This window comes from Cupressus sempervirens, chromosome 6 (genome assembly GCF_028749045.1).
Source record: "Cupressus sempervirens isolate cs-2001-9-10 chromosome 6, ASM2874904v1, whole genome shotgun sequence".
NCBI lineage: Eukaryota > Viridiplantae > Streptophyta > Pinopsida > Cupressales > Cupressaceae > Cupressus > Cupressus sempervirens.
Genome location: NC_143123.1, coordinates 332,993,676 through 333,008,164, shown reverse-complemented (window position 1 = coordinate 333,008,164; position 14,489 = coordinate 332,993,676). Strand labels below are relative to the sequence as shown.

The window sequence follows — 14,489 nt, the reverse complement described above, 5'->3', positions numbered from 1 at the left end:
TGTTCCTTCTACAGTGCTTCCACTCTTGGACGATCAGGGGATTTTGGTTTTAGTACCAGAGGCTATAATTGAGTTTAGGGAGAGGAATTTGAGGAGACATAATATCAAGAAGTACTTGGTGAAGTGGAAGGACCTGCCAGTAGAGGATGCCACTTGGGAGAGTGAAGAAATTCTGCAGCATCCAGAGTTGAAATTGCTTGGGGACAAGCAATTTCAAGAGGGGCGGATTGTAATTTCCCCATCTTTTGAGCATCTCAGTGGAGTTCTTAGCCTTTACATTCTTGAAGCCTAAGTGGAGAAATAAGGAGAAATTGATTAAATTAATTTCTTATAGTCATTAAATAAATTAAAATTAAAAGGCGACTTTATATTTAATTAATTTATTTTTCTAGAAGCACAACTAAGTATTGTATTGGAAAGGGGGAAGCTTCTAGAGAGCGCATTTTTGAGAAATACAACTAATTAGTGTATTGGAAAGGGGGAAGCTTCTACAGAGTGCAATTAAATAATATTTTATTTCCTTCTAGAAGGGTGAAGGAGAAGAATAAATAGAGGCGAGAGCTTCATTGTTAAGTATCCAATTATTGTGAATTGCATTTGATATGAACTTGGGAGAAGAATTGCACTTGCATATTGGTTCATTGTAAGAGGCATTGTAATATCATTTGCGAACATTCTAAATTTCTTAGGATCATTCAAACTTTATCAAACAAACTAAAACACACACGAAAAAAAAAAAAAAAATCAGAAAAGAGAAAGGCAGCATACAAGTGTTCAACAATATTGCTTGAGCTCAAATCACTTAGTTTGGGCAAGTGATATTACATTGGTATCAGAGCTTGCTTGCAAAGTGTTTGACAAAATGTCAAACAACTGAATTTGAGAAGGATTTGGTGTTTCACAAAGTTATAACTGGTTGGGGTTATTACATTTTCTCAAATTCACACCCATATGACAAATCCGTACCTTCTACTAGGAAAATCACACTTCTCTACTATTGAATTCGCTTCTTGACGATCAGATCTGGGCATTTAATCCTTAGAAAGCTACTCGGTGTTTACCAATACTGCTCTCAAATTCGTCTCCTTGCTGAAGGTCTGATGCTGCTTTGCTTGATTGAACTATGCTTGAAATGATCTCCATCTGCCCCTTCTACATTGATCATGAGGATTCAGTGAAGGTTACAACTATTAAATCTGAGGAGGCTGATGTTGTTATTTTGTTTAATTTGAATCCATGAAATCTACCAATGAGGCCAACCTAAAGAAAGGCCCCATCAACTTGCATTTTAATTTTCCTCTTGGGTGCAATTTCACACATAAGCTGGAAATGCAAACTACTTGAGCTCAATTGTAAACACAAGCTAGAAATTGGGATTTTTTTCTTGATGGATTCCAAGGTGGAGTTGTAAATGAGCGATTTCTAGGTTGGAATTCCAAGAGCAAGCTGGAAATGAAAAAAATGTATTCATGCAAATTTTGAGTTTGATATTGAAATGCAATGAATCTTTAACGATTTCCAATCCTTTCACATAAAATTTCTAATTTCAATTTTGAATGGAAAATTGTCGTCTTTGAATATTTCCCTTTAGCTTCATAATTTTGGTCAAATTTCAACATGTTTATGCAATTTTACCTCAAGATAGTTATGTTTTCTCAAAGGTGGGTTTTAGGAGACAAGCTGGAAATGTTGATTATGCTAGGAAGAATTCCAAACATGAGCTGGAAATGAGCGAATTCCAGGTTGGATTTCCAACTAGGAGCTCTAAATGAGAAAAATTCCTTGATTTTTACTCGAAATTCATTTTGAATTTTGCATTTTTATGCAGAAATTTTCACTTTTTTTTTCAGAATTTCCTTTATTTGTTTGAGGATTTTTCTTTTTTAACACTTCGAAATTTGCAAACAAGAAATTTCATCACCAATCCAAAGATCTTTCATTTTAAATTCCAAACCCTTTTGAGTGTTGCAATTTTTGTTATACTCCTTGATTGGATTCAGACACCAATCTGGAAATACAATGTAACTGGGCGGAAATTCCAACATCAAGCTGGAAATGGGCAAACTATTTGTCAGAATTTTCAGCAGCAAGCTAGAAATGCTCCAGTCCTCCCTCTTTACACTAAAATTCACTTGAATTTCTTGCATTTTGCAAGGAAGGATTTGGAGTTGACCCAGCAACTCGACTTGAATTTCCACTTCCACTTAGCATTTCCAATTTGAATTTGAATTGTGATGGCTTATACTCCCAAATTGCTTCCTCTTGCTTGTTCCCTTTCACCTTCACGAATTCTTCATTCTAAGAAAAGCAATTTGCCATCTCTCATTTGTGAAACAACTGTCTTCCTTGAGAATATCTCATTTTATTTTGACAATTTCTTGACAACTCTCACTATCACTTCTCTACCCATGTGTTTAAGACTGGAAAAATGACTTGCTTGCTTTGTAAGGAGAAGACTTAGACGCCAAAACAGTTGGCACTAAAACTAAAACTAAGCCAAGCAACCAAACTACTAAGCAAAAGAGGGAGTCCAATTTGCAGTGAGATGATGTGTGAAATCATCACAACAGTAAGCCAACCAACAATGGATGGATTAATCCCTACCTGTGCTTTCTCAGTACCAGGGGATCTCCTCTTGTGACTGTGGTTTGCAGATAATTCTCACAAATTCCTAATGTGATTATAACAGGAATGAATAGCGAATTGATTTTACTATTTATTTATAGAATATTGAAAATTTAGTGTTACAACTGACATTATTGTGTAAAGTCTGATATTGAATTATGTTCTTGTGACTTGAGTTGCAATTTTTTTTTTTTACAAAATTGCTGGTGGAGTCCCAGGAGGGATGTTACACCTGTAAATCTTTGATTTGAAATAGATATAAGTAACTGAGAAATTGTGCTTAAATACAGAATCAAATCAAATCACTCTTGGTGGGAGCCATCATTTGGGAAAGAGAAGAACAGTCAATTTTATGCGTAAAAAATGATTACCTTTTGTAGAAGACACTGGGGTGGCACAACTCCCAAGTCCGAATGAAGCCAATTTCCTGGAAATTGTAAAATATAGAAACTTACATGAGCATCACTCTATGATGTGCATACCAGTTAGAATTTAACCAAAAATTCTTTGATTCCATCCAAGGGTGCCCTCATTCTTTGAGTTAAAGATTCAGATTGATGTCATACCTTTGTATTGTTGCACCACTGGGCATACTGAGTACGATAATATCATTTTATGATAATTAAATATATTGGTTGAAAATTGAATCTTTGAGAGAAATGTATGTTTCCCTACCAGTCCGATTTTGGGCAAGATAAGAGTATATACATGCATATCATTTAGTAACATTTCAATCAAAATTTTAATTAGCTGAAATTGCTATTGTTGCTATTTTGCAGGGTTACAAACAGCTGGTGGTAGAAAACAAAAGTTAAAGATAAAATTCAATCTAGAGGCTGTAGTAAAAGATGGTCAAAAGCTATATGTCAGTGGATCTGCAATCCCTCTTGGAACATGGGATCCTGAGTTAGCTATTCCCATGTCTTCATTTGAAGGAAAAACTAATCTTTGGCAAGCTGAAATACAGGTTAGAACAGTTTTCCTCCTAGATCTTATATACTTCTCTGCTTGTATTCAGTGCACAGATCACGTTTTTGTTTAAGTATTCAAAACAACAGAATAAATGATATTTATTACTGTAATCAAAACAATATATATTAAATTCATCAGTCAAATGTAAAGGTTTATCATTTTGTACTAAAAATTGTGGGCAGTATAACATACTTGATATTTTTTTAAAGAGCAAATTTTTCTTGTCAAAACAAGCATACCTGCAACTGATAATGTGCAATTTATTTTGTTATGATCCCACTTATGTCTTCACTGTAGAAAGTAGAACTGAAACCATTAGCTATTTAAATGTTCTATTAATTGGAGGATAAGATGAGATTATAAACAGGACAAGGGATAGGCTTTAGACCTAGAAAGTTGGTGACATCAACATTCTTATTTTTGACTCAATATGGCATCATTACATGTCTTTTGAATTTCTAAATTTGGCTATAAACATGCTTGCTTGCTCGGTTTTTTCTTACTACTTTTTATTGCAAACCAATACATGCTTGAGTCCCATTTGTTGATGGTTGGTAGCTTCAATCGAATAAACCTATGAGTCAATACCATTGTCGATATAATTAGACAGACTTGAAGCTAACCAAGCCAACAAGCGAGGGCTGCCATCGTCCAAAGGTCATTTATGCCCTCTATAACTAGTATGTAGATGCATCCAAACCCAACTCTCTCTTGGATAGAATGATGCTTCAGTTTGAGGAGACAGGCATACAACCTCCCATCCAACTGAGGGCCCCTACCTATCCTCCCTACTAAAAGAACGGACAAGTTATAGCAGGGAGCCAGTGATCGATGGGAGCAACCTACCTAGACGGGAAGGCAACCCTTGAACCTAACTACCTACCCTAACTAAAACTCCACTGCTTGAACATGGACCGATAGGGACAAATGCTCTCCCCGATGAGGGCAACCTCTCACATGGGGCTGGAGGACACTCCTAATAAATCGCTACCTATGGTATCCCTAAACTATATCCACCCACAACAACTAATCTACCTGGCCACGCGAAATGATTAATTAATCCACCCAGGGGCTTAATAGGAGGGCCCCTCCCCTTAGAATAGTAAGGCTATGGTAGTGCGGACCCTACTATACTAAGGGAAAAGTTCTGAATTATATATGCCATATTCCCTCTCTATATATTTGTTATATACGAGATATAAAATTATACATATTTAAGTATTATTATGTGAGATAAATTAAATTAATAACGATTCATGAAAATTCTATATATATATATATAAATATAAAAAAACTATAATTAAAATTTGTTATTAATTACCAAACAACGAATAGACATGTCCCTTTATGGGACATGTCTCTTCTTGGCTTATTCTCAATTTAAATACAAGGGATTTCTCCTTTTGAAAAGCACATACATGATAGGCAATGCTAATACATTTGTAGTGGTCCTCTTAAAATCAATGTGGTATCAAAGCCAAGCTGCAAATGTAAGGATTTCATAGATGGCATAGAGAAAAGGATTACGAAATTGGAGTTATAGACATTTTATAACTTTTATGGAAGCGATTTGAAAGGAATTTAAATTTTGCAGTGAGGTTTAGCGATACTCAATATTTGTGGTCGCATTGGTTCGGTTTGATATTTTCTTGTGGGAGAAGATGAATGTGGTGTTTCTTGGTGATGAGCGTGGGCAGACCATGACAAATCAATAATCTTCATCTCTGCAGCTTTCACTTGGTTCATTTTATTGTGCTCAATAATACCTAGTTTCAATTTAGCGACACTCTGACACTTGATATTGTAAACAACAAATTGGAAGAGGATCTAACATTTCACATGGTAGGATTTTGACTATGTCTCGACACATATACCGAAAGGGATTAATAGGACAAACTATGATATTTTAATCCACTAGAAATGAAGTATATCTGTAATGCCCCCACTACTAGGGTTAGTTTTGGGACCATAATGACTACAAGAAATTAGCAAGTTCATGATAAATCTAATTGAATATTTTATATCTTTAGTAAGCCGTCTAACTTGAAATAATAAACATTTTTAGTAAATGTTCTCCATCAATGACATTCATGAATGCCCTCCACCAAGATTATACTTGGATCATTCCAGGACATTCGTAAAGAATGCCCTCCACCAAGATTATACTTGGATCATTCCATGACATTCACAATGAATGCCCTCCACCAAGTTATACCTGGGTCATTCTCCACCAAGTGCACTTGGATCATATCATGACATTCATAACATAAGCTCTCCACCAATTTAAATTGGATTGTGTTATGACATTAAAAAATGAACGCCCGCTACCAAGTTATACTTGGATCAAAGCTATTAAATTCAATCTACCTTTACTTCTTTTAATCATTGATTTTTTATATATATATATAATTTTCATTATCTCGTTAGAATAAAGAAACTTATCTATTAATTTGATTATATATCACATATCTGTTAGTTTCTTAATCTATTGATTTCAAAATACAAAACATATACACACCCTTACATAGGATTTGTTGTCACAAAAGTTTGCATCTTTGTCCAAAGTTTTTATGTAAGGACAACCTTGTGAAACATGAAAACAATCTCCAAGTTGTGGGACTTGAACAATGAGGCTGAGTCTCTGGAGAAGGCTGGCTTCCTTTGCTATCAGGATGCACCTAGACTACACTTGGAGAGGAAAAGGGAGGAGGAATGCATAGAAACAAACTACCTTATCTATTCAAAGTAGGTGATGCACCAAAATAGGATGTTCAGACCAATCTTTGCCCATACATGCGCAGTACAATTATCATGACAGTCCAAAGATATATGGATTCAAATTTGCTTTAATCTATTAGCTACACACAAATCAAACAACCAAATGAATGACACAAGGAAAAAGAGATTCACTTCTTACCATTCATAGGCCAAAAGAGATACAAAAATGTAGGTTATAGATATCCACAGTAAATCAAAAAGAGATGGATAAAACTTGCACATTACATTGGTGGTTGAAGGAGATAAGACATGATGTCATATAACTTAGAGGCAAAAGAGGGAATTTACAGTAGTATGCTAGGGAAATAACAAAGAAATAGAGAAGATCCGACCCTAAGAAAGATTACCAAATCTGCCTTTATAGTGTAAGCATAACTTAGATAGCTTTCACTCCAAGATAAAACTCAACAACTGCATTCAAATTTGTAGAGAATAATTACTGCGAAACTGAAAAGATCTCATTACAACGCAAATCCAGATGCGAGAAGATCACTTATCCACCAAACAATCTTTGAGAGGATAGGAACGACGGCCATTAATCTTCTGACTAAGTAGATGGATCAAAAGGTGGCGATGGAGTGTTCTTTCACATTTATCAGACCCGGGGAACAACGAAAAGTGGTTGCAGGCAATCAAAAGATTGTATCCATCACAAAGAGTTGCTTCCTCTGTCATCAACTTGCTAAATCAGATAAAAAAGCATAGGTCAACCATATTCAACTATTACTTTGTACCTTTCTTGCTACCTGATTGGTCGGGAACTCCTCTTTTTCTAGCTTGTTGGGTGAAGCTCCTTATATATTTGGTCAACACTGAAACTTACGATCTTACGAGCGTCAATTGTGGTCAAAACCCATCAATTCACCTTTTGTTCATAACCTTGACTTCTACGATCTTATGATTGCTTATACCTTGTAGCATCGAGCCCATCATTCTCTTTACGATCCTTTGATAGCAACAAGACCTACGATCTCACGGCAGAATGATGGCATGATAACACCCCTTGTGTAAGGTCGCGGTACCATTATTCTCCCCTTGCAATGTCACGGACATGGTTGATCTGACCTTCACAATCTTACGATCATAGTCCATTATGATATCAGCAGCAGTGGTAATAGCCCCTGCAATCCTACAATCGCGGTTTAACTACCTTTTGTCCTGACCGTAGGAGGCATCCTTGCTTGTGCTTGTGACCTTACGGTTCTAAGATCATACAATCAACCTTCCCCTTTGTAGCATCGACAACCTGGGAAGTCAACTCCGCGATCCTACGATGGTTGATCTTCGTGGCATCGGAACACATCCCTTTGGCTCGTGACCCTACAAGATCTCCAATATCATGACAACTTGATGCTATGCTAATCCTCTACCTCGTGTCCTCAGAAGATGTCCTTGCCTACACCTATGATCTCATGATCGTTTACTGTTGTAACATCGGGCCGGACTTTTTTTCTGCTTATGATCCTTCGATGTCTTCGATATCATGACAACCCGACCACTCGACCAACAGGAGCCTTGTAGCATCTTATCACTGTTTGATTCACCCGATGATCGCTCGATACATGAGTTATCGTAAGATCGGAACCATACCATTCTGTCGCAGCTCTAGGACTTGAAATATAGCATGAAATTGAATCGTGTAACCGTTGAGTGGGTTAAATTTTTTTTAATTCAATCCTTGGCGGGAGGGCACCTTTGACCAACAGGATCTGATGCCTTTAATATTAGTAAGGACCCACCTTGGTTAATTCTTCTTAAATGATGCCTTTCTCTGATTGCACTATTTTGTTATCATTCCCTATGGAAACACGTGGATGGTGGTCTTGTCTTACGCACGTCAACGTTTCATTGCAGGTTACCTTATTTAATTGGAGTGTTTGGTATGATGCTGACTATGCATACAAATCACACCTCCATCCTGAATCTTGATGTGGTTTGGCTCGTACTCCCCGTCCAGTCTGGTATCCACATAGATGCCTATGATATCTTCTTGTCACTTTCCTACAATGCTCCCAATAGATTACTTGATGTGAAAGAGGTGCTCTTTAATTCGATGCCCCTTGTTCGATTTATAATCTTAATGGTTACAGGGTCGCAACACTTGACCCATTATTATGAGTAAGTCATTTAAAAAAGGAAATTAAATAGGATTAATATAAGAGTTATACGAATTATTATTATATGTAATATGATTATAATTTTCTTATCATGTTGAATATGTTTGTTATTAAAATGTTCTTTCTATTATAAAGTATTGATAATAAATCAATGCAATATCATATTTGTGTAAATAGTTGACACTATAATTATTAATGGGTCACACTAATTTATTTAGAATGAATTGAATATATTTATATTTAAAATAGTATCTGTATTTACATTATTCATATATCATTATGGGTTCATGACAATATCCCAAGTGAAATTTGTACAATGCTTGAGAATATATTTTTGATAAGAAAGAAGAAGGAAATAGCTAGACTCACCCTCCATATTGGGTGTAAAACATTGAATTTAACCCCTGTGACATGTCACCTAGAATTGGCCGGGCAAGAATGGTATTAAGAAGTTAGAAAGGGAGGCGAATAAGGTAAGAGTCAAATGAAGGAAGTGACCAAGGAATAAATAAAGGGAATGTCTATGTATATGCTGAGAGAATCCTATGTTTGTTGCCATCAAGGGTGACAAAATATTATTAAACTACCTAACTTTTTTGCCACAAACTATCCTACATGGACATAAAGACCGGGAGTGAGAGATATAAGGAACTAAAATATGTAAGGAAAATGGTACACGTCATCGTAGAGGAGAATGATAGTCAAACCATGATTTGTTAAATAAGGAGATTTAAGGATGCAAATAAATACCCCCTCCTTGACAGTTATGCCCACCACTTGGGTATAGAGGGACCCACCATTAATTGCATGAATTAATTGGAGTAGATTTAATATAAAGAGATCCATTATGGGAGTATAAAAGGTAAAAATAAGGTATAGTTATATTTGACTTGTATACATCACTTATATTAAAATCAAGTTTTATGTTATCTTATTTCTATTATTGAAAATATAAAATGGAGAGTTATAATTATTTATATTGTTGTTAGTTATATTCAAGCATCACATTTGTGTTGAAAGTTCACAATTTATTTTCAATTTTAGTATGGAATAGTGCTAGTTCTGTGCCACTATGGTAATATTATAGTGTGTTCCAACTAGTTGTTTCTTAGTGTGGCTTGTTATTGTTAGTTGACCATCGTGTCATATCCCCATTTTAAAGATAGAATTTTAATAATAAATAGATATACAATGTTATTAAATAAATAATGATAATAAAGTTGTATCAAAACTAATACTAAAATATAAAAAATAGGGAATAATAATTATTTAATCTATATTATTAATGAAATAATATTTAGTGTGTTATTTCAAATAATCAAAAAATAATAAATTTCAATGAGTAAATAAAGAAATAAAACTATATACAAGAGACATTATTGTAGGAAGTATGTTAACTTTCCAAATAGAATTTAATATCAAATAATAATAAACACAAATAAGTAAGTAAATAAATAATATAACATAGAATAGTTTAGATTAACTAAATCTAATGAAAAGTTAGGAGTTGTTTAACAAATAGACATGACTCCTTAAAATAAAGATATAAAAGGGAGGAGAGTTTATTTTAGAGAGGAAAAAGTAGAGGAGAAGATGAGAGTTCAAAAAGGAAAAATGGAAGAGGAAAGTAATATGAAGAAAATAAGGAAGTAACTTTTTGAAAAGGTATCAATGATATTGAAAGGATGTGAATCGTCGAAAGTGTCCTAATTATGAATAGTTGTGACTCTTCAAATATATTGTGATTATAAAGTATTGAGACTTTTCCAAAGGATTGAGTTATTGAAAAGGAAATCAGATCTTTATAGAGAAATATCAATATATAAATTTATCTCAGACTTGAACCACGTTCAGATATATATATAATGGCGATGACAGTATTGAGTGATTGTAGTAATCACTATGCCTTGTTAATGATTTTGATTGTTACAGTCATCGATGGCATGAGGGTATATATATTTGCATGAGGACTTGTGACTTTTCTTCGAAGGATTTGTATTATGAAAGGTTGCGACTCTTGGAAAAGAAGAAACGAAAAAGAAGGGCATCCCTTTATAGCGACAGTTAAGGGAGAACCGCTATAAGGACACCCTACTGCATCATAAGTGAGGGAGAATTGCTAAGGGCACCCTATTGCAAAAGAAGTTGAGGGACAACCACCAAGGGCACACTATTGCACTAGTGGTTAAGGGAGAACTGCAGGTAGGACACCCTACTATAGTGTAATTATGGGAGAACAACTGAGGCACCCCACTATAAGGATAATATCACACCTCTGAAGGCCTAGGAGAGAGAAATCTATCTTCTAGGAAGGGTGGATATGCCAAGTTTTGGATATCCATAAGGCCTTGCAAGTAGTTTGTCGTAATGAGACGGTAACATAGCTTGAGGTCCAATCTAGAATAACTATATGGCAGCTAGAGCTCGAAGGGGTCCTCCAAGAGCCTGGAACCTGATTACAAACTCTCCCTAAGGATTATTCAACAAGGATCATCATGAAACAAATGAGAAGGGAAGTGCCACTATACATCAAATAAGTGCCATCCTTTGAAATATTCTTAATATTTTAAGGTGAATATTGCAATGAAATATCTTTAAATTTGGTAAGTTTATGTTTTCAAATATATGTCAAAAGAAAAAATATGGTCGTTCTAATCTCAATTTGAATTTGATGCTTCATGACTAAAGTAAGACTATCGTAAAACAAGACAATGTCAGGATTGCATAAATTCACATCCATCAAATTAGCATTGCTTGAAGACAAGTACTTTTCAGGAGTGCAGATAGTAATGACGTCTATTCTCCATGATGAAATTTAAAAGTAATTAAGTTAAATAAAATACAATTATAATATCAATAACATTGCTAAATTGAAATTATATAAATTAATATATAATTTAATAGAAGAGAAATTAACTATAATATCAAACCATAAAGATGCTTTGCAAATAACAAATACAATACTAAAATAATAAATAAATAATAATAATCAACAGATATAACATAATGTATTCCTTCCTGTCAAAACAAGGGAATATCGATGTAGGAAGGAAATCAAGGACGAATCATAGTTAGGAGCAATAAAATTTACTGAGGCCATAATAAAGATGTAATATAATTAAGAAATAATGAATCAAGGCATTGATTATATCAATATGCTCGAAGGTGGCAATAACTTTAATTTGAGACTAGTGTCCATAACCATTGGCAAACGCAATTGCTAAGGATAATATTGATGCCATGTAGATAGATTGTATCGAATATTAATGATTACATTAAGCAAGAATAATACTCATATTAAGAAAGATTGATCATTATAATCATTACAAATCTTGTATCAACAACATAGCCTCCAAGGAAGTATGATACATCTAGTGAGGCAATCAACTACATATTGATGACATATAACATTCATGTTTAAAATTTAACATAGTATTGAGCCAAGTGAATGCAATTAGTGCTGCCTAGGGAAGGATTATAATAGTGACTAACTAATCATCAATTAGTTATTCAAAGATGTGTTACTTTTTAATAAAATGTGCATAATGTGCATTGGTATTTAAGAGGATCGCTAACTATTCCAACGAAAAAGGGGGACGGATAAGTGACATTTAAGTCTTGGTGGACTAAATAATACAGTATGGTGATAAAAGTTAGATATTTGTGAAATATACTCATGTCAAATCCCAACAATTAGTGTTAGTAAGAAGTCATCGAACATAGAAAGGAGATATCTAGATCAACATACTCAATCATAATGAAGATTGACGGTAATTCTATAGATAGGAGTAATAATTTGTTTCCACAAAGATTGGTAACACATTGAATATTGTTGTAATATTTGACAACGAATATTAATATGAGAGTGTAAATCTTCATCCTCGCTAGATAAGTATTGGTTTTGCCTAGAATAACACTAATTTGATGATATATATATATGTGTGTGTGTGAAAGAAGGCATCATATATAAATTTGTATGTATGTATCTATCTCTATATAGATATAGATATATAAAGGAAAGAAGGCATCATCCCAATCTTTAGACAATCCTTTATATTTCTCAATCAAACAAGAGAAGTAATCAATGTTAGCAAACAAATGAGAAAGGGTAGGTGATGTGAAAACATAGTAAGCATGTAATTGACCAAAGGGATTCTAGGATAGTCAACTGCATATGAATGAAGACCATTCAATATAATCTAAACATGGTCAATGATAATAGAGTCTAAGGTGACAAAATTCAGCTGTTGGAAGATATCAAGAAAAGAACAGGAAGAGGATACATTCAATGCATTTTATTCAAATAGCTGAGAAAATGACAATGAAACAAAAAAAGATAGTAGAGATTGTAGCAGATACAAAAAGTGATAAGGATTAATTACATTCATAATTTCTCCCATTTGAATTTGCTTGGAGTGTATTGCCTTACTAGAAGTGTCCAATTTTAGGCATCTAAGTATACAATAGAGACAACACCATGAATAAAAAAAGAAAATATTAGTCAGTAATCTATATATATATAACAGGGTCAGAAACGATCAACACTTTCGCTTCTAAGTTATCCTACAAATGATTGATACTTCATATAATTTTTATGGGATGGTGGAATTGAACAGGGTTTGAATGAATCTAGTTGCATATATTGAAGTATACTGATTTTGGAAAAGACGATTTAAGACAAAGTTAGCTTTTGATATAGTTAGATAAGCAATTTCTAAGGAGAGTTGCAATTGATTATAAGTCTCTTGCAATAGAAATATAGGAATTAAGTCCCAAATCTCATAGAACCAGATTGGGCAAACAATCTTTAGTCTTATGATTTGGTATCACAAATATCAAGGTCACACAAAACGTAGTTGTTGATGTACTGGAGACACCATTTATGTGCTATCACTAAGATATTTGAGAATTGGAGACACTTGATCATTGTTGAGTATGCTATGGATCAGTAGGCATCTGGTATTGTTGATGGTTCTTTACAGGACAACATGTATACTCTAGTAAATGAGATGATCATTTATAAGGGGAGGATATTATTGGTCCCAGGATCAAGTGGCAGGTAGATGTTGCGGGCCTTTCATGATTTGCCATTAGTTGGACATCTCGGGTTCATTAAGACATTCAAACGGATTTATAAGAGATTCAGATGTAAAGGCCTAAAGATAGATGTGCAAGAATATGTTAGAGAGTGCTTTGTTTGGCAACAGAACAAATAGGAGCATACTTATCCAACTCGTTTATAGCAACCACTTCCTATTCCTGAGAGCAAGTGGGGTATCTATCTATGGACTTCATTGTGGTCTTGCCGAAAGCCCAAAGAAAAGATTGTATATTTGTAGTGACGGAACAACATACCAAATATGGGCACTTCTTTCCAATCATCACTACATTTTTATTTACTTAGGTAGATGTGTTGTTCTTTTGGGAGATTTTCAGGCTGCATGGTTTACCACATAGTGTTGTGAGTGACAAAGATAGCTGTTTTATGAGTCATTTCTGGTAGGAGTTGTTTAGATTGTGTTGGATGGAGTCTTCTCTAAGCACCAATTACCACCTCATGGCTAGACTAAGATTATTAATAAATGGGTGCAAGGCTATCTACGAAATTATGTGTCAGCACAACAACGAGCCTCAGTGAAGTGTATATATTAATGTGAGTATTGCTATAAGTCCACTCACCATATGTAACATGCTGATTTTTTGTAGCCAATTAAACCATTAATTAAACATAGTACATTTATATTCATAATTAAAGGAAAGGAGTGACAGTTATGATAGTTACTTTGCACATTGACTATAAGGGGATTTATGAACTTATCTATAACTTACAATTCATATAATTGAAAAAAACTAATAATTCTAATCTATTGCATTTCCATCTCATGGTCAATCAATTTAATTGAATCCTAACATCTAATGTAAAGAAATAATAGAATTTAAATACAAGACTATATATGTCAAAATGAAATGCAAAAATATGAAATAAGTACTTGATAA

The 14,489-nt window shown here is 34.1% G+C and overlaps 1 protein-coding gene across 2 annotated transcripts in view; it reads left to right on the top strand.

Annotated features, from left to right (window-relative positions):
• Positions 1–14,489, top strand: part of RNEE/G (RNAse E/G-like protein) — a 367,518-nt gene that overhangs the window by 125,907 nt on the left and 227,122 nt on the right. For both annotated transcript variants that reach the window (XM_089788092.1, XM_089788093.1), the window contains exon 3: positions 3,405–3,592. In XM_089788092.1, the coding sequence (XP_089644218.1) occupies positions 3,405–3,592 (188 nt within the window). The remainder of the gene's footprint in view (positions 1–3,404; positions 3,593–14,489) is intronic.